General features: G+C 40.1%; 1 protein-coding gene across 1 annotated transcript in view; it reads left to right on the forward strand.

Moving 5' to 3' along the window:
- The window catches only part of LOC120799964 (mitogen-activated protein kinase kinase kinase kinase 3-like), a 54,985-nt gene that overhangs the window by 2,541 nt on the left and 39,629 nt on the right, over window positions 1–12,815 (forward strand). Inside the window, exon 2 of the mRNA XM_040145604.1 lies at window positions 10,137–10,194. Within this exon, the coding sequence (XP_040001538.1) occupies window positions 10,137–10,194 (58 nt within the window). The remainder of the gene's footprint in view (window positions 1–10,136; window positions 10,195–12,815) is intronic.

The raw sequence follows: 12,815 nt of genomic DNA on the forward strand, positions 1-12,815 counted from the left end.
AGCTCAGTTCATAATGAAAATATTTCCCTGACCAACACATGAACAGAAACAGTCTCAGTTCAGGTTAAGTCTAGTTTTTGTTGGAGGAGATTTTACCTCCAACCCTCAGTGTTTATCTGCCCAGATTACCCAGAGTTGCCTGTTTTAAAGACAGAGGTTGGAGCGTGTTCTATTGTTTTTAAGGTTGTCTCCATCAGTGGAGAATGTCCTCAGTGAAACAGGCTTTGGATCCAGTTATTTTCCGGTTGGCTGAAGTCTGGTGAAGCGCTGCAGTGTGTGTTGGTCGGTTAATATTTCACTTTGCTGATGTTGGTGACAGAACACTTCATCTTAGTCTTGCAGAGGTCATAGGTGAATGTAGGTGTTTCGTTGATATAAACCACGTGGAGGTACAGGATTAGGAACAAGGATCACATCATAGAGAGTTCCATGATAACACACCACTACCTTCAGCTGGTTCCACTGGTCACAGTGTCATGTGACCAGTTGTGTTTTCAGTTAATAACCTGTTCATATTATTTTCACATTGGGAAGTCAGAGGAAAGTTATTATGCACAAAGGTTGGATGATATGATGATATACTCTGACAGTTGTCAGTTGTTTTATAGTTTATTCCTTTATATTTGTGGTTGCTTTGGGTCTTTGCTGGTGATGTTAGTGAGTTGAGTTATATATTTTATTTTCATTTTTTATTTTGTTTTACATTAAACATTAATGTTTTTTTTTTTTTTTTTTTTTCTACATTCAACCAAACAGACATTCATTCATTATTATTTTTTTATCCATAAATAGTTTAGAAAAAGAGAAAGAGAAGAAAAGAGAGAGAGAGTTTGTAAAGTTGAATCACTGCTGCTGACGAGCTTTTTTTTCCTTTGAGCTTGATGATGATTGATGATGTTGATGGATCTTCTCTTACTTTTCACAGTGCAGGTATCAGTTTGAATTTGAACACTGTGGACACTGTGGACACTGTGGACACTGTGGACACTGTGGACACTTTGGACACATGTTGCTGCAGCTGCTGCTATCTACAATTGTTCTAACATTAAACATATTTTAAATGGAATTTTAGATGCCTAAAATTCAGTTCTGACTAGTCAAAATTATATTATTGATATGTTGGCTTGGAATTGTAAAATAATAAATGTAATTTCAGATATCTACAATTACATTTCAGATATCTGAAATTAGAGTACTAAATCAATAAAACATGTGAAAATAGTTTTACACGTATCTTAAATTAACATTTAGACATGTCAAAATGAATATGCAATTTAGGGTGACATATCCAAAATGGTTTGTTGATATGTCAGACATATCAAAAAATGCAATTGTTGTTATCTGAAATGGGAAATAACATTTCCACTAGTCACAATCCTTTTTCAATGTAGAAAGTCAATTGTAGATATCTGTAATCATTATGCTTACTAGTGAAAAAGGAATTAAGGATATCAAGTAAGTAAATTAAAGATGTCTGTAAATCAAATTTTGACTAGTCAAAATTGTAATTTCTGCATGTGAAAATATAATTTCTACCATATCAAAATTTTTTACAGATATATTAACTTAACATTTCAATAATTTTGACATGTCGAAATGTGATTTCCACTATTGAAAACTAAATAGCTGCTAGTCAGGCCTACTAAATATTAAAACAGCTTGGGATATGTTTATTTTTATGTTAGCACATCCAACCGAGCTGGGCTCATGTGCTATAAAATATTCATATAAACTGCTTCCTGTCTGACCAAGGTATCACTGGGGTTTTTTGTGAGACCTGCAGAGTCCTGCAGAGAACCACGGGAGTTATTGAGGAGGTTCCTGGAGTCTTGAGTCAGGAGGTTGCTGGGGGAGTTCTGGAAAGGTTCTGGAACTCTTTAGCTCACGTTACGCTCTGTGTAACCTCAAGGGTTCTTGTGTCATGGTTTCGTCACTTGGCTGTATCTGTTGGGGTCTCTGAAGACCTCAGTGATGTCTGTTTTGTTACACGTCGTCTGCACATGTGTGGACGCTTCTGTTTGCAGAAGCCCACAATAGGAACTGAACTGTGTCCACGTCTGAGTCCACGTCCTTTCTGTTGAACATTTGGCCTTCTAGGGTTTCAAGAGTCCTTGAGAAAGTTCCATGAATCCTTGAAGAGATTCCAGATTGTCTTGAAAAAGCTTCCAGGGGTGGTTCACCTTCACACAGCAATGTTTCTAAACAAGGGGTCCTAGGACCTCCAATGGGACTCCAAAACACAATGAGGACCATTTTGAATTCATTCAGAAACATGTAATGTCACACATCATGTTGCCACGTGTAACAAACACTGATCTGCCAAAACATTAAATCCAATTACTAGTCTGTATATATACAGTGTTTACATACAGTTAGGTCAATAAGTATTAGGACCTCGACAAAAATTTCATAATTTTGCCTCTGTACACCACCACGATGGATTTGAAATGAAGCCATTAAGATGTGATTGAATTGTAGACTTTCAGCTCTAATTCAAGGGGTTTAACAAAAATATCTCATTAACCATTTAGGAATTACAGCCTTTTTTATAAAAAGGTCCCTCATTTCCAGAGGCTCAAAAGTAATGGGATAAACCAACATAATTATAAAAATAAGGATTATTTTTAATAAATGGACAAAAATCGTTTGCAGTCTAGAACCTGTGGACGTCATCAAATGCTGAGTTTCCTCCCTTGAGATGCTTTGCCAGGCCTTTACTGCCGCTGCCTTCAGTGGCTTCAGTATAATCAGGCCTTTCTGTTCTTGAGTGTTACTAGTGGTTTGTATCTTGTGGTAAACCCTGTGTGTTTACTTTCATGAAAGCGTCTCTTGATTGGCCACTCCTACAGTTTCTGCCATGTGTCTGATAGGTTTGTTTTGTTTTTTCAGCCCTTAAAAAACTTGCATCAACACCTGTTTGAACCGCATATTGAGAGTTCCCATGAACAGCTACCAACACAGCTACTAACACTTGGAATCAACTCCAGACCTTTTATCTGCTTAATTTGTCATGAAGTAATGAAGGAACAGGCCACACCTGGCCATGAAACTGATCAGTCAACCATCCAATGACTTTTGAGCCTCTGAAAAAGGAGGACTATGTATAAAAATAGCTGTAATTCATAAACCGTTTATAAGATATTTTTGTTAAACCCCTTCAGATAAAGGTGAAAGTCTACACTTTGATCACACACGAAGATCCATTGTGGTGTTGTTCAGATGCAAAATTACTAATTAATTGTGTCACTGTCCAAATACCTAACAAATACCAAATGGATCTAACTGTGTGTGTACATCTAATGTAATATAGTGACATTGAAAAGTTTGGGCACCCCTGGTCAAAATTTTCTGCTACTGTGAATGATGAGATATATGATTTTTGTTTTTTTACAAGTTTAGAGTGACAAAAAGGAAAGGAGCACCATACAAAATTTTGGGCACCCCAAGAGATTTGAGTTCTCAGAAAACTTTTACCAAGGTCTCAGACCTTAATTAGCTTGTTAGGGCTTTGACTTGTTCACAGTCAAGCTTTATAAATACTCCTCAAACCTTGACCCAGGAATCAGCAGCCGTGGGCTCCTCCAAGCAGCTGCCTAGCTCTGAAAATTAGAATAACTGATGCCCACAAAGCAGGAGAAGGCTAGAAGAAGGGAGCAGAGTGTTTTCAGGAAGCCGTTTTCTCAGTTCATAATGTAATTAAGAAATGGCAGTTAACAGGAACGGTGGAGGTCAAGTTGAGGTCTGGAAGACCAAGAATACAGATTCTGATTTTGTATCAAGATGGCAAGAGGAAGAGATCTAAGTGACTTAGAAAGAGGGTTCATTGTTGGGGCACGGATGGCAAGAGCTTCAGTCACAAAGACTGCTCAACTGGCTGGTGTTTCAGTAGCAACAGTGCCTAAAGAGACATCTGCATTTAGATCTAAGGGAAAGTCATCAGTAAATAGGGTTAGAAACTGTGGTTGACACATTTGATGACTGTGATGCTCGTGCATTAGTGGGATATGTAGGGAAAAACCGAAGAGCAACTCTTCTTCAGGTGACTGAGAATGTCAATGTAGGATGTGATCAGACTGTGTCAGCAAGCACAGTCCATTGACATATTACATAGTAATATGTATTACTATGTAATATTACATATTAATATGTCGACATATTATGGAAGGGTTGTTGTGCATAACCCCCCATTACAAAGATAGATGTACATTTGAGAGTACAGTGGAGCGAAAACCATAGGCACTGTTCTACAGAGATGTAGATCAGTGCCATTTTCTCGACAGGTGGGCAACCGATCTTGGTGATCAGTCAAGAGTGTCAATAACGTATCAATTGACTTAGGTATAACAAGAAATAACAACTGGATACGTAAAGTGACTGAAAGTAAGTTACGGAAAACAAAGGCAATGACTTCATACTTAAAACATTTATTATGACACACTATTAACAAAGAAAGGTACAACAACACAACAAATTGTAACTACACATTCAATGACAGTAAATTGAAGGAATAGATGAATGTAATATCAGAGTTTGGCAGGGAAAATATATAACAGGTGAATAAACCAAAATGTGACCATCACTGGAAGCAGCTGGTAGAATAGTGGTAAATTAAGGATCACGTTAGGATAGAAAAGCCAATAGTAATTTTTCAGTTCACCCGCTTAGCCGAAAAGAAGTGTTACTTGCGTGCCTGTAGGATAGTAGCAGCAGACAGGGTGGCCGAGTCAGGAGTGAGGAAGACAATGGTGCAGCTGTCAGTATGAAGATGAAGAGTTCTTAATGTTGAAATTGGTTGGGGTAGTGCAGAGACAGAATGGGACACCTATAGCACCAGTGACAGAGGAAATCCAAAGTTGCAATCCAGTGACGATCTTTTATAGGGAAAGTTTGGGACAGAGATTAAGAGAGACCAATCCCTGGACGGCTCAACCTCCTGGGGCGCTGTCAGTGCTCGCAAGTCCTCTGGGCACGCTATCCAGTCGAGGCCAGAAGTCACATCCCTAACTGTCTTACCGCTGAGACATTACTATATAACTACACTGAATGAAAATCTGGTGTCCTGATGCCAGGTGATTACGATGAGACCAAACATGACATGTTTATCTCTAATGGTTACGGAAACATTAATACGTGGGTTTAGCAGACATACAACTTGCAGAATTTCGCTATGAATGGTAGTAAATCTCTAATATTAGTAAGAATACAAATGTAAACATTCAAACAATTTAAAGAATAGTTTTACAGGTGAAACACCAGTCACTACAGGGCAGCAGCCCCCCTGGTGCTAGAGGGGTCTATGTAGTCTCCAATAGGGTCTCCCAGGGCCATTAGCAGTCCTTTGTGAATCCAGTCTTATCTTCCTCCTCTTCCCAGAGGTCTTTGATGGTCTTTACATGTAAACACCAGATCCAATTTAGAGCAGCCAAATGTACTCTGAGCTAATTTAATTCAATTCAATTCAATTCAATTTTATTTATATAGCCCCCAATCATAAAAGAGGTTATCTTAGGGCACTTTTCATATAGAGCAGGTCTAGACCAGACTCTTTACAATTTACCAGTGTGGGAAAGGAAAGAGTCTTGAAGAGGGGGTGCATCTTTTGGGGCTAGTCTGGAAATGCATTATACCTCAAAAACACCTGTCTCTTGTGTTCTGCTCAAATGTATCCTACAGTTAAAAAAATATATGTGTGTATAAATCTATGGGTCACCCAAAAATGTTTCAGGTGGGATTATCCCAGGCCCCAGACTTTCTTTATTGTTTTCTACTGTTGCTGTTTGATGATGTCAGATATGAATTCAGAAAAGCTTAAAATTGTGAAATAATAAATGTGTATTGAGCTAAGGAACTAAGATCAATATTTTGTCCAGACGCACAGAACAAGATGCCATGATCTAGTGTGCAACAAACCAAGCCATTACAAGTTGTAACTTGCCAATGAAAAACAGGCTCACACAGACATAGGAAACCTTGGAGTCAAGATAGTATATCTATCTAAATATCTGCCTATGAAATAAAAGCACTAAATGTAGTATAAAAACCAGTGAAAAGTACAAAACATTAGCTGTTTTCAAAAAAATATTAAATGATTAAGAAGTAATGTAACATCTTCAAACTTTTTATATATCTCCAAAGAATATTAGCACTTTTCCATTAAAAAAAAAAAAAGTTTGAAGGAAATTAAAGTAATCCTTCCTAGGAAAATGTACAGTAAAAATATTTTAAACAGTGGGTTTTCCAGGTCTGAAGCTATATTTAGCAAGATCTGTGGCACTCAATTTTTTTATGCAGGAACAAATAACTCCTACATGTGATAGAACTATATTAATACTACACATAATCAAAATTTTGAAAACTATTGGAGATTTCTGAAAATGAAAGATTCTTTGTTCAGGTAAAAAAAAATATATGTGTGCATATGTGTGTGTGTGTGCGTGCGTGCGTGCGTGCGTGTGTGTGTATATAACAAATAAACATAAACAACCCTCCTCTCGTGAGGCTGAGATAGTTTCAATACAGACAGGAGCGACCACTCTGTCACTATACATAATCTCTATAAAATGGCCAAATAGAAGGGACAGGAAATAATTCATGAGTGAAGACAGGATTTGAACCACAGCTTCGGTAAAGACCAGCTCTTATTTTTTGTCCACAGTGAGGCTCAGCCAGGATTTGAATATCAGACTTTATCAGAGAATTTGATGTACCCCTAGACATGCTAAACTGACAGAAACTGCCTCCACATGCACACTGTGCTGTGTGAATGTAAATATATGAACCTCTTGCCGTCTGCAGGTCTGATAATCAGTTAAACTAAGCTTATTTCACCAAGTCAGGCTCATTTTCAGGAAGTTTTGTTTCATAAAGAAGGTTTAAATAAGACCAGCCAGAAGTTACCATGAAAAAAGATCTTCCAGAGTCACCTGGTCCTGCTCAAGCTATTTTTCACACTCAATCAGTGTTACAGTCAATCTGACTGACAATCCAACTGAAGTCTATAGAAAATGTTTTTATTTTGATATTTCATACTGCATCCGGTTCTGTTCATATTGTACATTACACTTCAGCACTCATCAAAGAAAACCCTTCACGTGGGGCTTGGAGGTGAGGAGGTCTCTTCAGGTTCAGGTTGAGTGTTGTGTGTGACCGTGTTGTGCAGCAGCAGGTTCATCCATGTTAATCAGAGCACAGATAGGAAGCTGCAGACCTGCTGAGCTTCATCAGAGATGCGTGTGTGTGTGTCCTCTGGCTGGTTACTGTGGTGAGTCTGAAACTCGCACACACACACACACACAGCATCCTGTTGGGGAAGTGAAAGTGTTGTATCTCAGTGAGCAGCTCAGTCTACGTGTGGCTCCGTTTCAAGGTTATTTCTTTTCCATTGTAAGATCAGTTGTCAGGAGGTCATTGTAGTTACTGTTTGAGTTAGTGATTATTTCTACTTTATTTCTCTGTCATCAGGTCACTGTATCTGCAGAAGTGTTAGGTCAAGGGCAATTTTTCATGCATTAGACTGCGTCCACATGAAGCCGTCTGAACTTTAAAACTCTGTTTTCATGTGGAATCGGCGTCCACACCGACAAGAGTCTCCAGGTGGTTTGAGTAGTGAGTCTGTCCACAGTCAAACACCTGGACAACATGAAAACAGGTAAATCTCTTCTTCCTTAATCTCTTTTCAATTAAACAGCAAGACTCCATCATATCAACATCTGGTGAAGAGTGAGACAGACAGCCAGCTGACAACATCTGTATTTTTTTCCCACCAGCTGCTCTGCTTTGTTCAGATACAGTTAGATCCATAAGTACTTTGCCTGTTCCCTTGTTATTTCATGAGAAATGAAGCAGATAAAAGGTCTGGAGTTGATTCCAGGTGGTGAATTTGCATCTAGCCGCTTTTCATGGGAACTCTCAATATGCAGTCCAAAGACGTGTCGATGCAAATGAAAGAGGCCATCATTAGGTTGAAAAAACAAAACAAGCCTACCAGACGGATGGAAGAAACTTTAGGAGTCGCAAAATCCACAATTTGGTTCATTCTTAAAAAGAAGGAACGCACTGGCGAGCTCAGCAACACCAAAAGGCCTGGAAGACCACGGAACACAACTAGAGTGGATGATCACAGACTTCTTTCCTTGGTGAAGAAAACCTCTTCACAACATCTGGCCAGGTCAAATACACTCTGGAGGACGCAGACGTATCGTTGTCAAAGTCTACAATCAAGAGACGCCTCGATGAATGTGAATACAGACGGTTTACCACAAGGTGTGAGGTATCACAATGCTGGGCTCAACATTGTGATGACTATCAGCCATAGTAGAAGGTGTTACAGTTGATTGCAGCTCATGGTCAATCTGAAAGCTGCGGAAAAGATAGTAAATGGAGCTTTGAGATTACTGTCAGATACAGGTGGTGTAGAGGTGTAGTGCAGTGCAGAGATCAGCGGTTCAATGTAGCGCAGCTAAGTGTAGCATATTGCAGTGCAGTGCAGTTCAGTATATTGCAGTGTGGCACAGTGTAGCATAGCATAGTGCAGTGCAGTAGTGCAGCAGTGCAGTGCACTACTGCATCACAGCATAGAGATTTCTGGTTCAAATCCCAAACAAACAGGATTTCAGTCTGCTGCTCACTGCCCTGCTCAGAGGCTCCCAGGCAGCAGAGAGAGAGAGAGAGAGAAAGAGAGAGAGCTGCTGATCAGGTATTCACCAAACAAAAATGTACTCCTCCTCCTCACCCTGACTGATCAATACCTGGTGGGGCTGATTCCCACGATCCTCTGCCCTGCCCTGCCCTGCCCTGCTGTGTGTGTGTGTGTGTGTGTGTGTGTGTGTGTGTGTGTGTGTGTGTGTGTGTGTGTGTGTGTGTGTGTGTGTGTGTGTGAGTGTCATTAGCATTGTTAGATCAGATCTGACTGAAGAGCCCGCCCCCCCAACAGAAGTTATTGATCGTTGTCCTGAAGCTCCATTAGCTTGTATTGACTGATAGGAGGGACGCTGCTGTTCCACCTTTCACAGGGTCAGAGGGGTCAGACGAGGGGGTGGGATGGGGGTATTGTATGGGGAATTTTGAATGTGGGGGGGTTGATTATCATTAGCTGTGTTTTAATTAACGCTCAGTCAGAGCGGCTGCAGCAGTGCGTTCACTCTCTGAGGTGTGAATATAATCAGAGTGTTGAAGTGCTGAAGCTGCAAGATGATGGAGGTCACGGAGGAGGACGAGGTGTAGGAGGATGATCGATCGGTGGCAGCCTGTCCTCCATCAGGTCCTCAGATCCCTGCAGACAAGTTCACCATCACCCTCTGTCCTACTGCAGATCAGAATCAAACAGTATGAAAGCATGGGAAGGAGATTAAACTGAAACACTCTGTTTATCGTCCTGTTGTGTTCATGATTTCCAAAAATCCACTAATGTATCAAAAATCAAATATGCTCTATAAATAATTTTTCACTTTTACTTGTTTGTCCTTTTATTATTATGGTTATTTTTGTTAATGTCATCACACATGAAAAATTTAAAAATGTACAAAATGTCAAATTTCAAGATACATTTGACTCTGGAACAAACTGTTAAAGATCTAAAATTTTTTAACAAGAGCTTAGACACTGTTGGTGATTACCAGCATTTCCTGCAGCTTTTTCGAAGTAAAAGTCTTTCTGTGGTTCTTGCCTCATCTTTATTAAAATAATATAATCCTGTGCAATCACCGATCAAATCCAATGTCATCTAATTGAATCTGATTAGTAAAATGTGTAAAATTAGTTGTAATTTTTCTGAAACACTGTCAGATATTAGAACTAATAATTCCTGATGGATAATTATGGTGTGGTGCAGACGTTCAGTATGCAGTGATGAACTCCACAGTTGAGCTGATCGAATGTTAAAGTCTGAAGCCTCAGCGATAAAGAGTTCTTATTGATAATCACCTTATTGATCAGTTTTGACATGAACTGTGTTTAGCCAACACACACACTGCTGTAGAGGTGTGTGAGCTCTGAGGATGCATTATTTGATTGATGTTGCTGCTTCAGTGAGTGAGACCTCTGTTACAGAATGTTTAAATCGTGGCGATGAGACAAACCTAAAACACATGTTGATTGACCCGATGATAAAGAAACCTCTCTGTCTGTGTCTCTGTCAGGCAAGGAGTGTGAGCACAGGAGAACTGGCTGCCATCAAGGTCATCAAACTGGAGCCTGGTAGGAATCAACCCAGCAACATGCTACAGCAACATCACTGTATCAGTTCATACTGTCTACATCAGTCTGTCTACTGAATCATTTATAATCCTTTCACTGCATCATTTTATATTAATTTTACTGGATCATTTTATATTCATGTCACTGCACAATTCCATGGTCATATCACTGCATCATTTGAAACTCGTTTCACTGCATCATTTCAAGATTACTTCACTGCATTATTTCCTTCTGTCAACATCCACCACTGCATCATTTCAAACTTATATACTCTCTGCATCAGTTCACATGGTCAACATCTAACACTACGGGATCATTCACTGCTTAATCAACTGACATCATAACAGGTTTAGCACACAGCACTAAACAACACTGCAGTGAACGTAGATCAATGTATAATCAATAAACATGTAATTGTGTGTTGTCAGGTGACTTTAACTCGCTCCTTTGAGGCTATTATTGTGAAAGTTGTGTTGGTGCAGTGACTTCCTGTTGACATGGCCGGTCAGTACAGATGTTTCCTGTGAGCAGATGAGTTGGTTGGTGAAGATGAGTGTGATGATGGTGGAATCTGTTCAGGGATGCAGCACCTCCTCCTCTTCATCATCTTCATCCTCCTCCTAATTAATCAGAGCAGACAGACTGCAGCAGTCAGCAGGTGGTCCAGCTGCATCTCAGTGTGTGTGAAACTTTAGCCTGGAACCATTGTTGACATTGACATTTTCTACATTGTGAGGACATTTTGTCTGGTTCTCACACCTTCAAAGGGCTCATCGAGGGTTCAGACCTGGTTGTAGGTTCTGGTAGAATCAGATTTAGGTTAGGGTTAAGGTTGGGGCTAGGGAATGTATTATGTCAATGAGTGTCCTCATAGAGATAGGAAGACCAACGTGTGTGTGTGTGTGTGTGTGTGTGTGTGTGTGTGTGTGTGTGTGTGTGTGTGTGTGTGTGTGTGTGTGTGTGTGTGTGTGTGTGTGTGTGTGTGTGTGTGTGTATCCTGAGCCTCACCATTTGCATTTGATGTTCAGCAGTGAGGTTCAGGCTATAGAGACTAATGAAGACAACTGCAGCTGTGTGTGTGTGTGTGTGTGTGTGTGTGTGTGTGTGTGTGTGTGTGTGTGTGTGTGTGTGTGTGTGAGGAATACTGATCAGGTGTTCATCCTGTAGGTGTACACACAGTCTCACAGTGCAGTCGTATTACTGTCTTTATGAGGACACAAAGCTGACACAAACAACCAAACAGTTGCACACAGCGCCCCCTACAGGCTGCAGAGTTCATCACACATATCGTGATCATTTACCTGTCCTTAGAGCCAGAACATGTCCAGTTCGTCCTTAGTGGGACTCTACAGGAAACATCAGGGAGTCATTAGCATATGTGGGTTCAGGTTTACCCTCTGGAGAGCAGGAATGAGATTTACTGATGATCGGAGCAAAGTTCGGATCAGTTCAGTGTTTTAAGGACTGGAGGAGCAGCTTGTTTTAAGGTGGACTGGAGGTGAATGTTGTTTTAGGGTGGACTTGAGGTGAAGCTGGTCACTGACAGTGTTGATCGTGGCTGATGTAGCAGCCATCTCAGTCCTGCAGGATGATAAAGATAGAATCAGTCAAAGTCGATCAGTGCAGGAATAGAGGAGTCACTCTGATCAAACTGAAATTACTAAATTAAAAAAATGTTGCAGAGTTTAAAATCACATTTCTGTGCAGAGGAAGCAGTGAATGACTGGAACATAAAGGCATGCCAGTGACGACAGATGGACGGAAATAATAAGTCAGATCACAGGAATTTGGCTTCTTAATGTAACACGGATGATTGACGTGCTGACAGTCACAGGTCAGCTTTTTAAGAACATGCTGTTTTCTCATCAACACTTATTTCCAGTTTCTTTAAGTCACAGACGTGGGGAATAAAAACTGTGATTTTCACTGAGTTTTTTTTTTTTGTTTTCTTAAAGAGAAAAAAGGATTAAACTGTCTGTTTATCCAAAGTGAAGAAATCTTCAGGTGATGGAGTTTGTGTTTCAGTGCCAGGGTGAGACCTCTCCTCTAACATCAGCTCACAGCAGAGCTTCCATTTTAATGAGACATTATATAAATCCTCCATATTTATTCTGATCAGCTGGACGAGGATTGTAGAGGTTTTAATGAGGCCTGAAGTCCCTGGCTGCAAAGATCCACAACAGAGTATTTGTTCTCTCTCTTCTCTCCGTGAGTGTTTATTCTCAACTATAACATGATGAACATGCTCATCTGTGGACAAAATACCAGAAACACATGTGTCTGCATACTGAACAGGTTAGTGATGCTGTAATTTTACCTGCCTAACAGGTGCCGAACGCTCAGATTCACTCCCGGACGCTGAAACACAGCAGCTCCGTTAGCTGATGGATTATTTCAGCAGTGACATGAAACTCTCCTGTTGAATCATCAGAACAAACACTGAGACCAACAGCTGAGAGGAGAGGCGTCCAGGTGGCCTAGATTAGGAATAGAGTTCAGTACATTTTACTGAAATCTGAATCTAGATCCAGATCAGCTTATTTAGTCTGGCTCCTTTTGAATCTCTTAGTGAATCTTTTTAGGTCGTTTGTTCGATGGAAGTCGGGCGTCTCTTACTTTAA

This window comes from Xiphias gladius, chromosome 15 (assembly GCF_016859285.1).
Source record: "Xiphias gladius isolate SHS-SW01 ecotype Sanya breed wild chromosome 15, ASM1685928v1, whole genome shotgun sequence".
NCBI lineage: Eukaryota > Metazoa > Chordata > Actinopteri > Istiophoriformes > Xiphiidae > Xiphias > Xiphias gladius.